General features: G+C 37.6%; 1 protein-coding gene across 3 annotated transcripts in view; it reads left to right on the top strand.

The window, feature by feature from the left end:
• The window catches only part of BBS12 (Bardet-Biedl syndrome 12), a 33,460-nt gene that overhangs the window by 5,964 nt on the left and 4,327 nt on the right, over positions 1–23,169 (top strand). Inside the window, exons 2-4 of one of the 3 annotated variants that reach the window (XM_027599268.1) lie at positions 3,872–3,931; positions 4,344–5,565; positions 18,314–18,381. In XM_027599268.1, the coding sequence (XP_027455069.1) occupies positions 4,354–5,565; positions 18,314–18,381 (1,280 nt within the window). In that variant the 5' untranslated portion in view covers positions 3,872–3,931; positions 4,344–4,353. Of the gene's footprint in view, positions 1–3,871; positions 3,932–4,343; positions 10,753–18,313; positions 18,382–23,169 lie in introns of those variants that run through there. The other 2 variants (XM_027599266.2, XM_027599267.2) reach the window with 2 other exon arrangements.

The following is a 23,169-nucleotide window of genomic DNA, read 5'->3' on the forward strand; positions in this document are numbered from 1 at the left end:
GACAGAAGAAAGAGAAATTAAGGAGTCGATCCCTGTTACAATTGTACCCAAAACCATAAGATACCTAGGAATAAATCTAACCAAAGAGGCAAAGAATCTGTACTCAGAAAATATTAATATTTTTAAAAACCTCAACTCCTGAAAAGTATTGCATGTCATGGTATTCTAAACCAAATGCCTTAAACAAGACTAGGCATATTAGGAAAAGAAGGATGCTTTTGATGTCACATTAAGCTGGCAAGTTAAAGTTGTTAGGGAACCCAATAATAAAACAGCTGTTTGTGGAAAACATTGGTGCTGATGTATTGCAGAACAAAAATCAGAGTGTGTCAATTCAATGCCAAGAAAAGTTATCAGAGATGTTTTTTTGATCTTTGAAATTATTTATTTCACCATCCTCTTTGCTGTCTTTGCCTTTTTATACTCAACTTTTTAGAAGATGAGGGATTTTTGTTTGAGTTTTTATTTTATGTTAGTTTACTAATGTCTCCAAAATAATTATTTAGGAGCTTTTCTAAACTTAGGAATGCTAAGACTTTTTTTTTTTTTTTAATTACTGCTGAAACTTGGAATAGAGTCTTCAAATGCTGAAATGGCATTTCTCTTGAATATTTATTTGTTTATTCATATTTTATTGAATATAGTTGACACAATATTATATTAGTTTCAGGTGTACAACATAGTGATTCGACAACTCTATATGTTATGCTATACTTATCACAAGTATAGCCACCATCTGTAACCATACAGTGCTCTTACAATACCATTGATGATATTCTTCATGCTGTACCTTTCATCCCTGTGACTTATTCCTTCCATAATTGGAAGCCTGTACCCCCCACTCCCTTTTGCCCCTTTTTGCCCATCCCCTACACCCCTTCCCTCTAGCAACCACCAGTGTGTTCTGTGTATTTATGGGTCTGTTTCTGCCTTTTCTGTTTGTTTTGTTTTTTAGGTTCCACATATAAGTGAAATAATTGAATATTTTGAGATCAGTTTTATGTAACTTTTTGCTTGTAAATTTTGTTTTGTTTAAATAATTTCATGTCTTCTCTGGGAAAACTGTTTTCGCATAAATACAGACTTTGAAAGTTTGAAATAGTCCATGACTTTTTCCTTTTGCTCTAAATTCTGTAGGACTTTCCCATTCATATGGTAATATGTTGTGATTTAAACATAGTATAAAGAGGAAACCATAAACAGAGACTCTGATGCTTGGGGGAAAAAGGGCATATCCATATCAAGGGTATGAACAGGCTTGAAAGAAGGCAAGAAAGTTTGGAAGTGCAAAATGCAGTGGAAAATTCTACAGGAGAAAAGGTGAATCACTATCATGTCGGGTAGAGGGGCAGCCAGAAGGCAGTATTGTATGGTAGTTAATAGCATGGGACTCTGGCATTAGACAGATCTGAATTTTAGTTCATAACCTACTAGCTTTGAGGTTTGGTATGTTACTTATCTATTTTTCATTTTAATAGGTTAAGTGTAGTACCTACCTCATAATATTATGAGAACTATATTACATAATGCATGTAAAGTGCCTCATACTTAATGAGCTGTCAGAACACGTTAGAAATGAAAAAACAAACAAAAAGCCAGTCCTTTCAAGCTTGTCTTTTCAACAAATTATTCTGGAGTACCTGGATATCCAGGAGGAAACAAAATGACCCTTCCTCACACCATTTACAGAAAATCAGTTTAAGATGAATTATAAATATAAATGTTAAAGCTAAAACAAAAACAGCTAAGTTGGAGGATTCATACTCCCTCACTTCAAAACCCATCACAAAGCTACAGTAATCAAAAAAGTGTGGTCCTTGGGCACCTGGGTGACTTAGTCGATTAAGCATATGACTCTTGATTTTGGCTCAGGTCATGATGATCTCAGGGTCATGGGATCATGTGTTCCTGGCTTAAGGATGAACATATAGACCAATCAGATAGAATTGAGAGTCTAGAAATAAACCCAAAAATCTGTTGCCATTGATTTTTTACAAAGATGCCAAAACCAGTCAATTGGGAAAAGAATTGTCTTTCAACAAATGATGCTGGGACAATTTGACATCCAAATGCAAAAAAATGAAGTTGGACCCCTACTTCATCCCATGTACAAAAATCAAATGTATCAGTGAACTTAATATAAGATATAAAACTATAAAACTCTTTGAAGAAAACACTGGGTCAAATCTTTATGACTTTGGATTTGGCAATAGATTCTTAGATATGATACCAAGAGCATGAGCAACAAAAGAAAAAATAGACAAATTCAACTTCATTAAAATGGGAAACTTTAATGCATCAAAATGATTATCAAAAATGGAAAATACAACCTACAGAAAGAGAAAATATTTGTAAATTGTATTTTGATAAGATTCTTGTTTCCAGAATATGTAAAGAATTCTTACAATTCAACAACAAAAAGACAACCCAATTTTAAAATGGGCAAAAGATTTGAATAGATAATATACAAATAGCCAACCAGTACATGAAAAGATGCTTAACATCACTAGTCATTAGAGAAAGACAAAATCAAAACCGAAATGAAATATCACTTCACATCCATTAGGATGTCTATGATTAAAAAAACAAAAAAAAACATAAGATATGTATTGGTGCGCATACTGGGTTGAATAGTGTTCCCTCCAGAATTCATGTCCACCCAGAATCTCAGAATGTGATTTTATTTGGAAATAGGGTCTTTATAGAAGTAGCTAGTTAAGATAAGGTCATGCAAGATTAGGGTTGACCCTAAATACAATGAATGGTGTCCTTTTAAGAAAGCTATATGAAGGAAAAGCAGATACTGAGTTTTGTTACCAAAAGCCATGGACCTCCAGGAGCCAAGTAGAAGCTGGTAGAGCCTTCCCTAGAGCCTTCAGAAGAATCATGGCCCTGCAGATACCTTGATTTCAGACTTCTGGACTCCAGAACCATGAGAGAATAAAAATGTATTGTTTTGGGGTTTTTTTTTTTAAGGTTTTATTTATTTATTTGACAGAGAGAGACACAGCGAGAGAGGGAACACAAGCAGGGGGAGTGGGAGAGGGAGAAGCAGGCTTCCTGCAGAGCAGGGAGCCCAATGCGGGGCTCGATCCCAGGACCCTGGGATCATGACCTGAGCCAAAGGCAGACGCTTAACGACTGAGCCACCCAGGCGCCCCTAAAAATGTATTGTTTTAAGCACCCAGTTTTTGGTAATTTGGTATAGCAGCCCTAGGAAATCAATACAACAAGGATGTGGAGAAAGTAAAACCCTCATATATTGCCGGTGGGAAAGTAAAATGATTTAGCTGTATGGAAGACAGTTTGGCAGTTCCTCAGAAAGTTAAACATAAAGTGACCATGTGACCACTCCTAGGTGTATACCCAAAAGAATTGAAAACAGATACTCAGATACTTGTACACAAATGTTCATAGTAGCACAATTCACAATAGATAAAAGGTAGAAACAACTGAAATGTCCATCAACAGATAAACAAGGTGATACATACATACAATGGAATATTACTCAGCCATAAAAAGGAATGAAGTACTGATACCTAATACTGTGTGGATGAACCTCAAAAACATTATGCTAAATGAAAGAAGCCAGACACAAAAGGTCACATATTGTGTGATTCTATTTATATGAAATATCCAGAATAGGTAGGTCCATAGACATGAAAGACTAAAACCATAACATTTTTAGAAGATTATCTCAGGGGCTAGGCAAAACTTTTAAAAATAGAACCCAAAAAGCAATAGCCTTTTATAAAAAGGAAAAAAAAAAGATAAATGAACTAGGAAAGTAGATTGCCAAGCAACAATAAGGGCCACTTGAGGTTTGAAATGATAACAGCATGGTTGTGTTTGTCTTTCTTTTTATTTTCAGCTGCGCAAGGTAAGCATGGAGTAGAGAATTGGATTTCATCAAGATTAGTGTCTTTGCAAGGTGAGTAGGATGAACCTGAAGAGGGATAAGGATTTTGAGGATATGTGTGCAAGGGAGTGAATGTAATAATTGACAGATAGGAATTTAAACTGGGTAAGAAGAGAATTGATAATATGGGGTAGGGGGTGAAGGACAGCGAAAACATGGTAGGATCAAATAATTGTAAATACTACCAGAATCACTGCCTGTGTGATCCACTTCCCCTACTGGATGAAGTGTTCCTTCTCCACATGACCATACCTTTATCGAAATATCATTATAGTACTGTTATCATTGCACTGACCATATTTAGTGGAAACTATATATACCAGAAACTCCTCAAAGGCAGGGACTATATCTGATTTTTCTTTTATAAGCAATTATAACCATGAGTTACACTGAATAAATTTCCAAGTGTTTATTTTATTTGCAGATGATGATTCATGGTGATGGCTTGCAGGGTCATAAATAAAAGAAGGCACATGGGACTTCAACAACTTTCATCATTTGCAGGAACAGGAAGAACTTTCCTAGGCCCATTAAAATCATCTAAATTTATTATAGATGCAGAGTGTCATGAAAGTGTGTTAATCAGTTCAACAGTAAGGCTTCTCGAAAGTTTGGATTTAACCAGCGCAGTGGGACAACTTCTCAATGAAGCAGTTCAAGCACAAAATAACACATATAAAACTGGAACCAGTACTCTTCTGTTCCTCGTCGGTGCATGGAGCAGTGCTGCTGAAGAATGTCTCCATTTAGGTGTCCCCATTTCATTAATAGTGTCTGCAATGTCAGAAGGCTTGACCTCTTGCATTGAAGAGGTAGTTTCCCTTCAAGTACCTATCCACAATGTATTTGACCATATAGACAGCACAAAGACATTTTCTGGACTTGAAACATTTAGTGGCAGTTTGTGCCCTTTTCTACAAATCCCTTCAGATACTGGTTTACAGAAAGAGCATGATCTCAAAGATGTTGCCTCTCCATCACTGACCATTTACAATCTTTCTGGGATACCTGTTAAATCACCTAAACTCTTTAGACCTCAGGCTGAAGTTGAAGCAGATAAAAACACGTTACAAAATCCTCAAACTCTGAAAAACAGTCTGCTCACAGGCAACCATTATAGAAAGTCAATACTAATCCACAGTAGGCATCTTAATAGGACAGATAATAATCAGTGGATAAACAAACCAGATGGATTTCTAGAACAACATGGTGCAGCTTCTCCCCATACTTACAGATGTAATGATTTGGTAGAGTTGGAGATGGGTTTAAGTCATGGAGATCACAACAGCATGAAATTGGTAGATGAAGCAGTACGGCTGCAGTATCAGAATGCAAGTATGCGGCAAGGCAGCTGTACGATGCCATTTAGGTTTGACGTTTCAAGACTCTTCACTTGCTGTTTACCAGGTGTACCTGAAGCTTTCTCTTGTGTCTGCCCAGGATTTGTCACTGTAGTATCAATATCTAATTCTGCTCTGATTAGGGAATTACAGAATCAGCCTCTCCGGATTATTCTCATTGAGGGTGACCTCACAGAGTATTATCGCCACCTGGGATTTAACAAGGCTACAAATATTAACACAGTACTGGAAAGCATGAAGGTTCAAGACAGCTCAGAAGAACTGTGGACAAATTATGTATTACAGGTACTAATTAAGTTCCATGTGAACCTTGTCCTGGTACAAGGAAATGTGTCTGAACACTTAATTGAAAAGTGCATACACAATAAGCGGTTGGTACTTGGGGCAGTGAATAGCAGTGTGATGCAGGCTTTTGCAGAAGCTTCAGGAGCAGTACAGGTGACCTATATCACACAAGTGAATGAAAACTGTGTGGGCAGTGGGGTCTATGTGACCTTCTGGAGAAGTATTCCTTCGGATGTCATGGATAGAATCAACATAATCACAATCGTGATAAAAATAGAAGGAATTAATTTGGCTACAGTAGTGCTCACTAGCCCAGTCACTGCACAGATGCAATCCAAAGAAGATAGGTTCTGGACTTGTGCCTCTCGTCTGTATTATGCTCTAAAAGAGCAACAGGTCTTCCTTGGAGGTGGTGCAGTTGAATTTTTGTGTCTTAGCCATCTTCAAATTCTTGCAGAGCAATCACTGAGTAAAAGAAACCACATCTGTTCAGGATGGCTTCATAATACTTCCTCTTGGCTGGCCTCATCTCTGGCACTATACAGATCAACTGTGCTTAAATGCCTGGCAAATGGATGGCACAAATACCTTTCAACTCTCATATATAACACGGCCAATTGCTCATCAGAATTCGAAGCCAGCACATTCATTCAACAGCATCTACAAAATGCCACAGACTCTGGCTCTCCTTCATCTTACATCTTGAATGAATATAGTAAATTAAATAGTGGAATTTTTAATTCAGGCATTTCAAATAAACTGGAACAGATTCCAAGCATTTATGACGTTGTTATACCAAAGATTGAGGCATGGCGCCGAGCTTTGGATTTAGTACTATTAGTACTTCAGACAGACAGTGAAATTATTACTGGACTTGGACACACACGGTTAAATTCACAGGAAACAGAGGGCTTTTTATTTTTGTAGTGTTATTGGCTAAGTCTTTGGAAAATAATATTTTGTTATATATCATGCTAATAATAAATTTCCTAGTAGCCAAGTCGTAGTGCCTAAAATGCCAGCCATTAAAGATTATTGATGTCTGTCAGTAATTGCAGGGTCTGAGATTTCACCCAACTTACAAGCTAACAGGTTAGCCTGTTAACTATTTCGTGGTATGCTACAGGATACATGAGACACTTGGACAGAGACAAAGCACTTTTATTATTCACAGCAAAAGTGGTAGCCAGAGCTTCCTGTTGGTTTGTATCGGTTCCCATTTCTCTGAGCCCCATAAGAGCAACATAAAAGGCCAGTGATGGAAGCCTGCACATACAGTGGGTTGTGTTACAGAAAAGGAACACTGAGCTTGGGACATTGACTGCTTTTATAGTTGCAACTTGCAGTTGCAAGGGGGTAGTTGCTACCTCATGCCTCAAGGTTGCTTAGTGTAAACGCAAGCCTAAGACATGGACTGGGTAAAGATAGGTCAGGTCCTTGCATTCAAGGCACACCCAGAAAGTATGCAGTGTCATTCAGAGCCCATAATGGATAGCCTCTTCCATTTACTCACTTCTTAACCTGACATGTTCTTGGCCAAACTTGAATTTTCATGGAAGAATGCCACTCTGTTTACTAGTCTGATTAATCTGATAAACAGGTTGTTTCGTCAATACCAGATCTATTCAGTTGGTTTCATATAGCAGTTAATTAAGGCTACTGTCAACAGACTCTGAGCAGCAGGATGAAACCAGTCTGCAGTATTGACCTCAGTCATGTCCCCTTGGGTCTTGATTTTAGTCAATTTTAAATTCCAACGGGGTCTTTTTATTGGGCTGAATGTATTGTAAGACCAATGTATCATATATTATGACCCTCACAAGGGAGCTTTGACTGAGTTGCTGATCTTCGGTGTCGATGACAAAATGACAGGAGGCAATAGGTGGGCCAAAAACAAATCCCCCCTCCCTGATGGAGAGGCCTACTATGGCCCATTTTTCCCACATACAAGCACATAACCCCAACAAGGGCACGGTCACTCTACTTCAGGATTTGTTGTGAAACCTGATTTGAATCACCATTATATAGATTTGATTAAGTCACATAGGTAGTGCCACCCAGTAGTTGCAGCCTCAGTTGCCATAATGGCAAAATCCAAGGCTACTCAAACATTTAAGAGAAGTATAAGATCAGTTAGATTGAAACAAGGTTGTCCTGGTTTCTGTGTTTGTACATTTTCACATCTTGCAGCTGCCATCGATGGCATTATGAACTGCCTCCAATACTGAATAAATCTTAATAAGGAGAAAACATTTGTTTGTTTGACTCCCAGGGGGATTAAGTGCTATGACTCTGTCTAAACAATGCTGAGAAATGGCTTGGCAAACAGAGTTCTGGATTTTGTTTGGGTTTAGCAGCCACTTTTACTGGTGGAGGTTGTTAATGGCCACAGTCAAAACCATTGAGACAAGCTTCTAACTTGACCAGAACATCATCTATATAGTGAACATTTGGGATATCAGAGCATAGAGGCGCTCACACTAAATCCCAACTCGCCAATAGGTTAGGATGGGTTAGGGCATGGTAGTAGATGGCAGGAAGTTTGTCTCATTTCTCTATATAGAGCAGCAATACCCTGGATGGGAGGATCTCCTCTGGCACTCTATGAGCATTTACAATATAAGCATATAACACCTCAATACCAATTACGTATTTTCATAACAATTCGTTCTAATCCCATCAATTGACTTCAGTCACTTTATCCCCTGTATGGGAATATGGCAAGTTTAACATTGGCACATTAGGAGCTTTAACTGTGGTGAGGAAATTATGTTAGCTCCCTGGTTGGGAGCTCCAGAAAGGAGCAAGGGGTAAAGGTTGCATCCAAGGAGCCTCTTTTTTTTCTTTTTTTGGCCCCTTGCTTCAGTGTTGGTACCAGCTTCTTTCCTGTGCACTTCCCAGTATCTGGGGAACCCCCACACTCTGGGGATCTTTCTTTTTGCCCTCCATGTAACTAACCTTGCACCTCCTCAGTGTCCTGCAGCCTTTGGTACCTTTGACCACCCTGTGCCCGATACCAGCTTCCCCTATGGGACTGGGTAGAATGGTGACGAGCACCTGTATCTAACAGCTGTAAAAGTTTGAGTCACTTTCTTCCCCCATGTATTCCCATCATACTTGGCTTTCTCCTTAAAGCAACTGAGGTCAGGGTAGAGGGTGAAGGAGTTACCAAAAGTGTAAAGGGAAAGAATGGCTCCAATATTGCATTTACTTTTGTTTTTGATCAGCTGTCCAACTTGTACTCAACAAACTTGCAATTTTATTTCCTCCTTGCTGGTAGCATTTGTTTTAGCTTTGAGGACCCCTTCACTTAGCAGGAATAGCCACACTTCTTGGCTAGAGCCCTGGGGCATGCTGCCTTGTTATCATATTAATATTGCTCTTCCCACCCTGAAGTGAGTGAGCAACAACCAATACACCATTTGGGTGGCTTGTTTTAATCCTACTTCTCACTGCTTAGCCTCCAAACATAAATTAACAGGCAGGACAGTGGGAGACTCATTCCCCTACCCCTTTCCCACTACTTAATATTTACTGTTGGATCCCAGGGAGTCATATCTCTTAACCCAGAGCAGTGGGGCCCTCATCTTTTTCAGAAACCATGGCTCTCTCAGCCAAAGCAGTAAAGAACTGTGTAGGCTCTGAGATTTTGCCCTGTTTATAAGCTATCAGTTAAAATGTAATGGGATACAGCCAGAAAACAATCCTGGATCAGAAATGACTTTACAGTAGCCAGAGCTTTGTGTTGGCTTATTTTGGTCCTCTGTCCTTTCAAGTCCCACAGAGGTGACATAAAGGGCCCATGATGAATGCATGCGCAAGAGGTGGTGTTACGGGAGAGGAGTGCATAACTTGGGCAAATCACAACTTTTACCGTAAGCAGAAGTAAGCCTGTTCTTGGTCTGGAGTGAGATGTTACATCATCATTCAGGGTTACTCGCTAGAAACACATCCCTGAGAAATGGCCTGGAAAAAGAGTGCTCAAACCCAGCAAGAATATGCTGAGAGTCCATAGCATTCTGTGTATCCCAACAAAGTCTTGCTCTTTTGCCACTTAGCCATTAAATGAACATCTTAAGAATGGAATTATGTGTGGAGTTGAATATTAGAAAAGCTCTGGGGAAATAACAGTAGTAATTAAGTTATTGATTACCTACCATGTCCCAGGCACTATTCTAAATTCTTCACATATTGTATTAATGTTCTAGGGTTGCCATAACAAAATACCATGTATTAGGGGGCTTAAACAACAGAAATTTATTTTCTCACAATTCCGGGGGCTAGAATTTGAGATCAAGGTGTTGGCAGAGTCGGTTTCTTCTGAGGCCTCTTTCCTTCACTTGTAGATGGATATCTTTTCCCTGTGTCTCACAATGTCTTCCCTCTGTATCTGTCTGTGTCCTAATTTCCTCTTCTTGTAAGGACAGTAAGTCATAATGGGTGAGGCCTTCCCTAATGACCTCATTTTAACTTAATTAACTCTTAAAGAGCCTGTCTCTAGTACAGTCACATTCTGAGGTATTGGGGATTAGGACTTCAACATATGAATGGGGGGGACACAATTCACATATATTCACATATGTATTCACATATATTATCTCAATCTTTGAAACATTTATTTTCTCCATTGTATGATGAGGAAATGAGTTTAGGAAGGTTAAGAAACTAGCCCAAAGTCTTAAAGCTAGTAGGTAGAAGAGCTGGAGTTTACGATTTTATCTGGCTCCAAAGTATATTTCTAAGTATTAACTGTGAAAGGAAGCTTTTTCTGTAAAGTAACAACAACAAAAGAATGTCTAGTTTATTTATAAGGATAATTTAAATGTACCAGAAAATATGACTTGGTTATCTTCTACTCAGGTAAAAGTATTAACTTTTAGTTTAGTGGTTGTCTTAAATGTGGTCACCTGAAAACCTTGCACAGATAATCATTCCAGTTATATATACCATCTTTGTTCTAAGTTAGAATAACAACAACATTAAATGTTGAATTGTTTTTTAAAATAAGTGTATTTTACTTGTTTAGGTATTGATACTTTTACTCTCCTGTGTACTATTAACACTTAGTTTTTGTTAAAATAATACGAAGATTATGAGCACTACTAATATTAATGTAGATGTTTATTTATATAATAGATTTTTTGTGAAGTTGGTATTTGCATGTATTGGTACTATTAAATATTTAGTAAAATCTTGTTATAAATACTTTCCTTTGACACTAGAAGTCTCATTTTAATACAGATTGTGTAAGTTCATTTTGTTTTCAGATTGTAAAAAACTTTGTACTGTTATGTGGTTTATCAGCTATTTTTCTAATTCTTACCAGGGATACCTTTAAGTTTTAATTACTCAAGGAACTGTTCTTCCTTGCAGAGGGCAGTCCCTCATATAAACTTGATTCATTTAAGTAAGTGGGTTTTCCAAGAAACCCTGTGCATAAGCAGGTAGACATTTCTCAAAAGACCAAAGAAGTGTTGACATCTTTGAGACCAATCTGCTGCTTTAATATTATAAACTACAAAGAGGTTTGCAGTTATTCTACATCCCATCCACATTATAGCCAGTCTTCCCAAAGATAAATAACCCTTCCTGGACCAGGGGTTAACCGGCTCTTCAAAAAATAATCTTTAAGAAATTCCAGCAATGGAATCCCTGCATATTCAGAATATGGGCAGGTATACCTGCCTACCCAGACACTGGACAGATGCAGGAGCAAAAAGGAAGTGGGAAGCAGCAAGAGTGAAGGGGTTACTGACAGGTCATTGTGAGTCCCCAAAATTGTTGAAAGACTCTACCTGAATGGAAATATGATAAATTTGAGAAGTAGCTCATAGGCATCACATTCTGGGTAAGTACAAAGCAACAACAAAAAGCAAAAACAACCCCACTTCTATGTGTATATGTAGATGGAAGAGAATTGACTAGTGTTGTAGTGATCTAAGCTCTGAAGAATATCAAAAATATCCAACACATGCTTCCTTCCAGGATGACTGAGCCACACTCTGAGGAAAAAATGTTGAAAAGAAATAAAATAGAGCAGGACAGGAATATTTGGAATAAAGGAGAGGGAAAATTTACATTGGGAATGATAAAACAATGTCATTTTCTATTAGGCTGGGTGGCCAGCAGACTCAAGATGAAAAGATCTCTGAAAATAAATGTAACCTTGAAGGCAAGGTCTGTAGACTTCTAGGAAACACAGAGCTAAAGGCAGAAAAATTTTTCCAACCGGTCTTAGCTTTGACAAATAGAGAAGGGTTACACAAAAAGGCTCTATTTCTGGTTCGTCATTTATAACAGGACAGAGACCATGAGCCACGAAGCTGAGAAATTGACCCTGGCCCATCCACATCTCCATAGGAGACCCCTCCTATGATGGATACACAAAAATCCATGTAATTTGGACATGAGGGAAGAAAGAAATGCTATTTAACCTCAGATGACCTGAGTGCAAGAGAAGAGATTAAAATGGATGAAAGAATTTTTAACAGAACATGAGAACTCACAATAAAAAAACTCTAACTATAATGCAGATCAGAATATTTTTAAATGAGTTAAATCATTTAGATAGAAGTTTTTGAAAAAAACAGCATGCATTAGAAATGAAGTTCTCGGAAATTAGATGGCAAACAACAGGTTATGGAATGACAACTGACACAACTCGGAAAAGAACTGGATGAAATCACAGGTAAAACGAGCACATAGAGTCCACCAAAAGCATGATAAAGGAAGTAAATTTCTTTCCCAGGAACTCAGGAGAGGAATCTCTTTCACATCTCATATCTCATATCTCATTTCCATAACAGAGATCTGCACTGTATCAATTTTTTTTTAAAGATTTTATTTATTTGACAGAGGGAGAGAGAGCAAGAGCAGGAACACAAGCAGGGGGAGCGGGAGAGGGAGAAGCAGGCTTCCTGCTGAGCAGGGAGCCCGATGCGGGGCTTAACCCCAGAACCTTGGGATCATGACCTAAGCCAAAGGCAGACGCTTAACGACTGAGCCACCCAGGCGCCCCTGTATCAATTTTTTTTAAGATACTGACTTAAATGGCCAAACTTTACAAAGGATGACTTCCCTGTATAACGCACAGACCGGTATAACATTAGGGTCACCCTCTGGAACTTCACAAAGCCACTAATGACTCATTTAACTTCAGGAGCCATCCTTGGCTGGCTAGTTCATGCCATTGTTCGACTCTACAAGGCTTTGTTTCATGAGGGGAAAGCGATGGTGGGTCAGAGGAGTCCAGAGCCTCTCAGGGTGCCAGAGCCTTGCAGTCACCAAAAGTCAGGGTTTCCAGGAGCATTGCTTTCCAGGCCCACAAACTTGTCAAGTAAACAGGAGGTAATCATCATCGCAGGGATTAACTCATAACTTGTACTAACCAAATTCACAGAGAACTGTGTAAACCAAGACACTAACTTCGTATTAGTATTTGTAACATAACTCCTAGAAAAAGCAGAATACTCATATGAACTGAACCAAGAATTGTTTCCTCCTGTGTCTGAAAGCCTCTGGGGAGCTAGGAACGTTGCTTGTTGAGGCTGAAATTGAAGCCAAGGGACCACTCTGATGCAGCACTAGCCAGACACCTCTCTTCAGGACAATGCTGAACACCCACCATTAACCAGGAAGGTCAGCTTTTTGCTCACTTCTGTTGTCATACTCTTTATTCAGGTATTAAGTTAATGAGACACTGCTTTCTTTTTACTCAGTTATATTTCAGACTTGCTCTCTGGGGGGGCAGCATCCTGTGGCCCCTCTGAATGTTAACTTACTGATTGGGGAGACATCTCCCCTGTAGTGATATCTAATAACCACAATCACCCACTTTGTGATGTTTGTTAAACCCACCAGAACTTAACCTTATCTCCAGGTTCTGGAAGCAACAGATCAGTCTCCTTTGGACCAGCTAAAAGTTCTCTCTTCTATGGTAAAAGAATGATAAAAAGGAGGTATCTGTCAGCTTCCAGGATGTACTTATAGTGTAGTCAGATAAGCATTAGACTTTAAACTAGAAGAAATTTTTCATAATCTGACTTTGCCCCCTGTGTGACCTTGGGCAAGTCACTTAACCTTCTGAAATCTGTTTATCTGTAAAATATATTCTTAAAGCAACTTTGAGGTTTAAGTTAAATATACATTATGATAACTCAATGTAAACTGTGTGCAAATACCCAGGGAAATAAGTCAAGCAATTGAAACTTTGTTATAAAAGAGTTTCTTTTTTTTTTAAGATTTTATTTATTTATTTGAGAGAGAGAGAATGAGAGATATCATGAGAGGGAAGAGGGTCAGAGGGAGAAGCCGACTCCCTGCTGAGCAGGGAGCCCGATGTGGGACTCGATCCCAGGACTCCGGGATCATGACCCGAGCCAAAGGCAGTTGCTTAACCATCTGAGCCACCCAGGCGCCCCATAAAAGAGTTTCGTGAGATTTCTGTTCCTTTTGTAGCTTTACAATTTTAATGGTTCTTTGTGCCCCTTCCTCCTTTGCCCTCCTTATAAGTGATTAGAAATAATGCCCATGAACTAAAAAGGTCAGTGTGCCTACTTTGGAGATAAGAGCAATAGGAGAGGTGAGTACTGGGCAAGATGTATTTCACTTCTCAAGATGGCTGGAGGAGAGAACCCAGGCAGTTGAAGATAATAATGACAAAAATTAATAATAGTAGATTTGGTGTAGTGCTTTACCCTTTTAAATAGTTACTGACCCTAGCCACTTCTGAGAGTAGCAGGACTACTGTCTACCACATGGATTTGCTGGCCTAAGGGAGCAAAGCCAAGCCCCAGCTAGGGAGACTCAAGAGTAAGCAACATATGATTGTAGACCACAACACCCTTCAATCAGCCTCGACGTGTGCATGTGTCATCTGTTCCGAATCATGTTGTCAAGTTCTTATGATTGCCAACTACTTTACTTTAGTATTTTGTTTATATAGAGTAACAGTTCTCAACCTTGGCTTCAAATAAGAATCAACTGGGGAGCTTTTATGACTGTTAATGTCCTGACTACATCTACAGATAGATATTTAATTAGTCTGAAATTAGAGTGCCAGGCATCGGTATTTTTAAGAGCTCCCCAGGTGATTGGAATATGTAGCCAAGACTGAGAATCGCTGACATGAAGTGATCATTTTTCCCTTGCTCAATGGTCCTCAATCCCTAGCTGCACTTTAGTATCACTTGGGGAGCCTTTAGACAAATTAAATCAGAAGCTCTGGAATTGGGGCCTGGGTATGTCGGTTTTTAAAGCTTCCTGTATGATTATAATGTGTAGCCAGAACTGATGATCACTGCTATAATTTAAATAGAATATGAAGAGATGGTCTTTTTAATACAATGTTAATTGCTATCCTTCCTTGGGGAAACTGAATCTACATGTTCAGGGGAAATACACAGTTGCAACTTGGCAAAAATATGAAAAATCATGCACTTAGCTCCAGGCTAAGGAGATAATGTAGGAAAAGAGCACAGAGATAAGGAAGAATAAGGAAAGATAACAAATCTCCATGAATTATAGGAAACAACTTGAATTTCTGAAGTACCAGATATAATCAACTTGAATTCAGCAATCATCTAAAGAAGGATCATTCCTTGCAAATTGTCAATCACAGATCATATCTACCATTAAAGACCACTTCTTCATGATGGGGAGCACTTTCCAGGCACTGGCTCACGTAATCTTCACAACAGTTCTGTGAGGCAGGCTGTTATTTTCATTTTACAGATAAACCGAGACACAGAGGCTAAGTGTCTTGCCCAAGATACACAGCTATTTAGAGGTAGAGTTTGGCAGTGGGTCTTGAGAGACCCTAATGGCAGCCAGTGGTCTCTGAAGAAGGGTGGAGGCACAGACAGGAAGGTACAATGTGGTGCAAGAGGAATATATTAGAATTTCTACTGTCTATTTTTTTTTTGTAATTTTAACTTTTTTCTTTAGGTTATATAATTTACATATATTAGTTTGGAAGGACATATATATATATAGATATAAGTATGCATATAGATATATGCATTGGGTCATATGATCAAAAATGGTTGAATATCACACTAATAAACACAAATATACAAATTCTGCATATGGCATAATATCCATCTATGTTGATAGAGTAGAAAGGAATCTAGGAGCAAATTCATTAAAGGGTGAAAATCAGGGGCTCCTGGTTGGCTCGTCAAGAGTCATGGGGCTCAGGGGTGCCTGGGTGGCTCAGTCAGTTAGGCAGCTGCCTTCAGCTCAGGTCATGATCCCACAGTCCCTGGATTGAGCCCGCATTGGGGTCCCTGCTCAGCTGGGTGTCTGCTTCTCCCTCTCCCTCTACTCCTGCCCGACTAATGTTCTCTCTCTCTCTCTCTCACTCACTCTCTCTCAAATAAATAAGTAAAATCTTTTTAAAAAGAAAAAAGTCGTGGGACTCTTGATCTCATGGTCATTGAGTTTGAGCCTTGTGTTGGGTATAGCGATTACTTAAATAATAAGTACATATTTAAAAAAATAAATAAAGGGTGAAAATCAAATGAATTTTGGTTAACTCTATCTTCTATATATAAAAATATTGAGACTTAAAAAAATACATTTTAGTGACATACCCTCAAACATTTTGAAATACCTTTCAATGAGCCATTCTAAAAACTCTAGTTTCTTTGTTATTTTTAAATGAGTTTTCACCTGTGACCTTTTAGCAATATGTTTTTATGGAGCTTTTTTTTAAAAAAAGATTTTATTTATTTATTTGACAGAGAGGGAGACAGTGAGAGAGGGAACACAAGCAGAGGGAGTGGGAGAGGGAGAAGCAGGCTTCCCACGGAGCAAGGAGCCTGATGTGGGGCTCGATCCCAGGACCCTGGGATCATAACCTGAGCTGAAGACAGTCGCTTAATGACTGAGCCACCCAGGTGCCCCATTTTATGGAGATTTTTAGAACAGTTTAGGACTTTATTTAAACTGGATACTTTCAAACTGTTTAGACTGACTCCTAAGATAACAAAGTCCATTCTGTGTGAGTAGCAAGCATGCTGATTTACCTGGGCTGCTTTGTGGCCTTACTTCCAGGCTTCTAGATCATGATGTTCCAGCTCTTACTTCACATCTGATTGTGTCCTTGATCAATTTTATTACATGTTCTGGTACCTCCATTCTTCCTAAGTACTTTTATTTCCTTCCTCATAGCCAGACCCCATTCTTTTTATCTTTAACTATGTACCACCTTTTTCTCTTCCCTATTCACACTTCCATCCTGGGAGCTGGTTTGTTTGTCTGAATGTTTGTTTTTTAAAGTACATTCATCTTTAAATTCTTTCCATTATTCCTCAAGAACATTTTTATTTATTTATTTATTTATTTACTCTTTTTTAAGATTTTGTTTATTTGAGAGAGAGAACACAAGATGGGGGGAGGTCAGAGGGAGAAGGAGACTCCCTACTGAGCAGGGAGCCCGATGTGGGACTTGATCCTGGGACTCCAGGATCGTGACCTGAGCCGAAGGTAGTCGCTTAACCAACTGAGCCACCCAGGCACCCCTTCAAGAACATTTTTAGAGTAAACTCTTAATCTCTTTTTCCCCTACACACCAAAGTAACCATTATTAATATTTGCTGTACAGTTTTCTAAGGTCTTGTCTGTGTATATGGATGCATATATGTTTTTTCTAATCAATAAGTGGGCTCATACTAAACATACTGCCATATAACCTATTTCTGTCCAATAATGTATTAGTAGATTTCCCCAATATTATTAAATAGAGCTCAGTTAAATAATTTTAATGGCATCATATTATCCCAGTGTAATAACTTACTATAATTTATTTAACCCATATCCTATCATTTAGTTCAATTCAGCTTGACCAGTATTATAAACAAGATTATAAAAAATGTATTTGTACTGAATCTTACCTCTTCTGATTATATCCTTTGGATAAGTTCTTAAAGACAGATATTTGGCCAACAGTTAGGTGGACATTTTAGCATTTCTCGTATATTTTTGCCAAATTGTTCTTTTAAAAGACTCTGCAAATTAAAGAGTCATTTCCACAGCCATTGTCAACATTGGATATCATTATTAAAATTTTGTTTGACTAATTTGTGAGAAAATGCAATCTCAAATAATCTTTACAAAAGAACAGTGATTTTCTTTATAGTGTTAATGTTTGTAAAATATCTAAATTTTCCTTTGATTTTCTTCCTTTAGTGTTATGTTTAGACAGGGCTTCTCTACTCCAAGATTATGTTACAATCACCTATACAGACTTCTAGGAATTTTATGGTCTTGTTCATCTTTCACATTTAAATATTAACCCATCTGGGATTTATTTTAGTAGGAGATATAAGACTCTAAAAGAACTTTTTCCAAATGGTTATCCAGTTGTCCCAACATCATTATAGGGCTTTTGTTGCCCACTTAGGTATTTCTTAGCAGTGAGGAGGAAATTCTAACTGAAAAAGGAAGATGGTCTCAGTTGCTAAGAAACATTTTCATGGCCTTCTAATTATGGATTCATACTGTTCAGTGTTCTATCATTCTTTTCTACAAACATAGCGCCATATACTGTTGGAAAAGGAACACTATAGAAACCTGTCAGACTAACAGTGATGAGAATGAAGGCGACATCCCCTTGATAAAGTCTTCCTGTGCTATATTGAGAGCTACTCTCCCAAAGAATGTTTTAAAACACATTTTGCTTTGTAAATGTCATCAGAGCTTTACCCTGGAAAAACCTGAAAGATTTCTTCTTTCTTTTGACCTGTAGGTGGCAAACTTCCACTCTCATCCTCTTAAAATTTTGACCTGCTCGTTTAAAGTCCACACAAATAAAAGGTAAGATGATTTTAGTGTGGGTTAGCATAAAAACAAGGTGAGGAGATTTAAAGTAAAAGGATAATGAAAGTGAAAGGCAGTTCCTTTTTTATTCTTGTATGTCTTGAGATGATCAGAGACATGGGTCATAGTACCAGCTCTGCTAATATTAACTAGCTTTGACTTTGGGAAGGTAATTCAAGTTCTCTTGGCCTCTATTTTCTTACCTTTAAACCACAAGGTTGAATGAAGTCATCCTTATTTTCAGCTCTAAATTTTATGATTCTTGGTACCAATTTAAATCCCTGACAGATTTGGAGTGATAGTGAAACTCATTTGAAAAGGGGCAAAAAGGTCAAATTGTTCTTTCAAAAGTCCCTGAAAAAATTCTTAAAAGATTATAGTGATTAGGCCAGACTTTAAAGTTGATTACAAAAGCTTTAGTGCATGATGTTTGAACACTGGGGTTTCAAACCTGGCCAATTATAGATTCAAACCTTTATGATGACTTATTTTATTACAAACCAGAAGTAATACAATAGAAAGCGAAATAACTTTTTTTTTTTGAGTAGGCTGCATGCCTAGCACAGGGCCTAGTGCAGGGCTTAAACTCACGACCCAGAGATCAAGACCTGGGCTAAAATCAAGAATCGGACGCTTAACCAACTGAGCCACTTAGGTGCCCCATAATATTTTTAATGATATGAAAAAGAATTAACTTAGATCTATTGTTACCACAGCCATATCCACAAATTACAATGGATTCAAAAGAAGCAAATAAGTTATAAACCTGCAAGAAACCAGAATGTAAAATATAAAACCCAAAGAAACTGGAATACATATGCATCCCTTTTGTGGGTGGGAGATAAATTAGTGGATATTAAAAGAGAGGACACCATTGACTGTAGATATATATTTCGATACTACAAGAATAAAAATATTTTGAAATGACAGGAAGAACTAAATGTGATACACTATTAAAAGCTTGCTATTTTAAATATATAAATATATATAATCCAGGCAGCAGTCAGGTACCCTAAACTCAGGTTAAACCTGACCCAAATCTTAAACCCAGTTACTGTGATATCAAAAACACTGGCTCAGTGGGTGGAGCGTGAGACTATTGATCTTGGGGTTGTGGGTTCAAGCCCTACATTGGGGGTGGACATTACTTAAAAAATTAAAAAGACTGAGAATTGTATTGTGCCCCCCCAAACACACACACACACACACACACACACGCACACATTTTTGCTTCTCTCTGTCCTCTGTATTTTATTGGCAAACTATTTTTTTCTTTCCTCCTCCCACCCTTTACTTCTCTAATCTTAGTTTCTACAACTAATCTACCCATTCATATTATGCACTTCATGAGTTTTTAAAAGTACTTTAAGATCTGAGTAAGTTATAGAGAGGGTAAATGTCAAAATGTGTAGTGCTGACCTTTCACTATTTCCTCTTTACCCACCCTTCTTTCTTGCTTTTCCCTCTCTCATCCCCCATCCTTCTTAACAAATTTATCCCTAGCCTCAAAAGAGCTCTTCTTATATTTGCTGATGACTACAAACTCCCATTTTCCAAAAAGGGCAGTTCTACCTAAGAGGATATTAGTAAATAAAATTTTCTTCACCTAATTTCATCCATAAGGTTGGCATTTAAGTTCCTATTTGAAAAAGAAGAAACAGGGGCACCTGGGTGGCTCAGTAGGTTAAGTGTCTGCCTTCGGCTCAGGTCATGATCCCAGGGTCCTGGGGTCCAGTTCTTCATTGGGCTCCTTGCTCAGCAGGGAGACTGCTTCTCCCTCTCCCTCTGCCTGCCACTCCCCCCTGCTTGTGCTCTCTCTCTCTCTGACAAATAAATAATAAATAAAATCTTTAAACAAAAGAAGAAGAAACAGTTTCCACAAGGAGACATGGAAAAATGAACAACTTTTCTCCAATAATAACAGTGTATAGCAAAGCAAATTTAAAACAGCATTAAATACTAGATAGAGAATATATGAAAGAATTCAGGGTTGGTGACTGTGCAGAAAAGCTTGCATTATATGCATTGCTGGAGAAAATGCAAATTGGTTCAACTTTAAGTTGTTCTTGTGTAAAGATGTTAATAGTAGTATTATAAAAAACAGAAACAAACCAAGTATTCAACAATGGGAGTAGTTAGACAAATATTTTAACATAATAGAATGAGCCCTATTAGGCTGCTTTTAAAAATGTCAAGTATACATTTTACTTCAACACGTGAACAAGTCTATAAATAGTGAAAAATTAAAAAAACAGAACTCAAGATAAAATGAACTTTATGGCAATGTAAGCAAAAATAATAGCAAAGGTTGGTACCCAGAGGAATGTAAATAATTTTGTTTCTTATTAATTTCTAAAGTTAATTTCCAGTTTTTAGAAATGACAATAATTCTATTAGTCATAAGTAGTCTATCTTATGTTATACCTTTATATACACTAAGACCAATTGTTCAAGTCTATTTGAATTGATCCTAATAGTTTGAATCATTTCCAAAAGAATTTTTTTCCTTTTAGGATTACTTTAAATCAAATTTTTCTAATTTGTCAATTGAATCTAAGAATAAATTATCTTTAAAAGTTTATTAGTATGTGACACTCTAAAACTCATCTGACCAGCACTGCTCAAAACTGTCAATATTATTTTAAAAAACAACAAACAAACAAAACAACAAGGAAAGTCTGAAAAACAGTCACAGCCCACCAGAGTGTAAGGAGATATGACAAAAATAATGTGGTATCTTGGATTGGATCCTGGAACAGGAAAAGGACATATGGTAAAGACTAAGGAAATCAGAACAAAGTATGGATTCTGGATTCTAGCTAATAATTATGTATAAATACCAGCTCATTAGTTGTAATAAACCATATGGGGTATATAGAAATTCTCTGGGCTATTTTCACAATTTTTCTGTGTATCTAAACTATCCTACAATTAAAATTTTATTTTAGAAATGTTAGTATGTTTAGACAACTAAATACCATCTAATGTGTTGAATTAGTGTACTAAGTAACAGAACCTAGTTTACTGTTAGTGACCAATTGACAAGGTGAAAATTTGCTATTGATAATCATGCAGTAGATCAAGAGAACACTTCAATAAGGGAAGCTGTCCTTCAATAATGAGAATGATACATTATTAAGAGCTGAGGATGTAAAGAATACTGTATATGAAGCACTGTCTTTGCCCCATGTATGTATAAACTATTACCCAGCGGGACCAGATGATAAAAATACATTCCAAGGGCCAAGGCCAACTCTAGCTTCTAATAAAATGTTCTCCCTTATCAATAGGTAAAGTTGTTACTTTCATACTACAATATATAATGATGTCTGTTTCAGACTGTTTTGGGATGTCTTTTCCTTTCCTGCATTTTCTTTTCCTTTTCCATTTTGTTTGCCATTTTTCTTGGCAATTGCATTTAAAAAATTTCCCAACGTGTTTATCTGGTGATGTGAAGAAGATTCTTTGTATGTTGTCCACTACGAATGGAAAGCAAATTGCAAATTTCAGAGTCTGTTGACAACCCTAAGACTGGATTGATGTCTAAAAAAAGGAGACCTGTTTCCTGTGTTAACCTCAGAGCAGGAGGTGGAAAAGGCTACTTCCCAATGGGTTTTTACTTTGGACTGATATCAAATTAAAAGAAATGAGGCAGATATAATATATTTTTCCTCTCATCACTCTAATTAAGTCAGACATGAAAATGGTTTCTTTTTAATGTAGTAAGAGTATCTTAAATTGGCATCTGTGTTTTCTCGTTTAAAAGCAATAGAAACCTCTGTTGATGAAGTCATTTATTTTTTTAGAAATAATTATTGGTTTCCTGCAATATTTCTGAAACTGCCTTATAAGAAACACATGGGTCACTTGTCAAAATGCAGATTCTCACTGTCTCAAGAATCTAATTCAGTATGCCTGAGGGCCCAAGAGACTGTCTTTTGAATTAGAGCCACCTTCTTGTCAGGCTATCTTTTACTGATTAGTTGTTTGTGGTAGTTCTTAGCTCTGGCAAACAACAGAATCATCTGGACAATTTTTAAAACTACTAAAGCCGCAGCCAGCCTACCCCTACCGTACCCCCAGATTATAATTTATTTATCTGGAATGGAGCCTACACATCAATTTTTTTAACTCTTCCTGGTTGATACTACTGCAATCAGAGTCTAAACCATTAGTTTTGGTATGGAACCATAATTAGTTAGAAAAACCTGTACTTAACTCCTTAGGCTCTATTCAAAAAAATATTGGCTACTGAACACAGCAATGAATCTCGCAAGCATAATTTTGAGCAAAAGGAGCCAAAAGCAAAAAAGAACATATAATTGGGACTAACTGCTAGTAGGTCCTGGCTGTTTGTGGGGTAAAATAGGAGATGGAAATATTCTGGAATTAGATAGTGGTGATGATTGCACAACAGAGACTACAGTAAAAACTGCTGAAGCGTACACTTTAAAGTGGTGAACTTTATGTTGTGGAAGTATACCTCAATTTAAAAAGCTACTAAAAAAGAGACAACATATGGTTTAGCCATTCTTGTAAATTTCAAAAAAAAATAGGCATATCTAAACGAAAGTGTTTGAAATCAGGTTCCTGGTTATCTTTGGGGAGGCAGGGAGGGTCGTGCCTGGCAAGGAGAATAGGAAGACTCAGGAAGTGCTAGCAGGGTTCTTATTTCATGACCTGAACTGTGGTTACAGGGGTGAATTCACTTTGTGATCATCCATTTAGGGGCTGTGTATTTATGATTTGTGCTCTCAGAAATCCGAGTCGTCAAGAAAACATTAA

This window comes from Zalophus californianus, chromosome 2 (assembly GCF_009762305.2).
Source record: "Zalophus californianus isolate mZalCal1 chromosome 2, mZalCal1.pri.v2, whole genome shotgun sequence".
Classification (NCBI taxonomy): Eukaryota; Metazoa; Chordata; class Mammalia; order Carnivora; family Otariidae; genus Zalophus; species Zalophus californianus.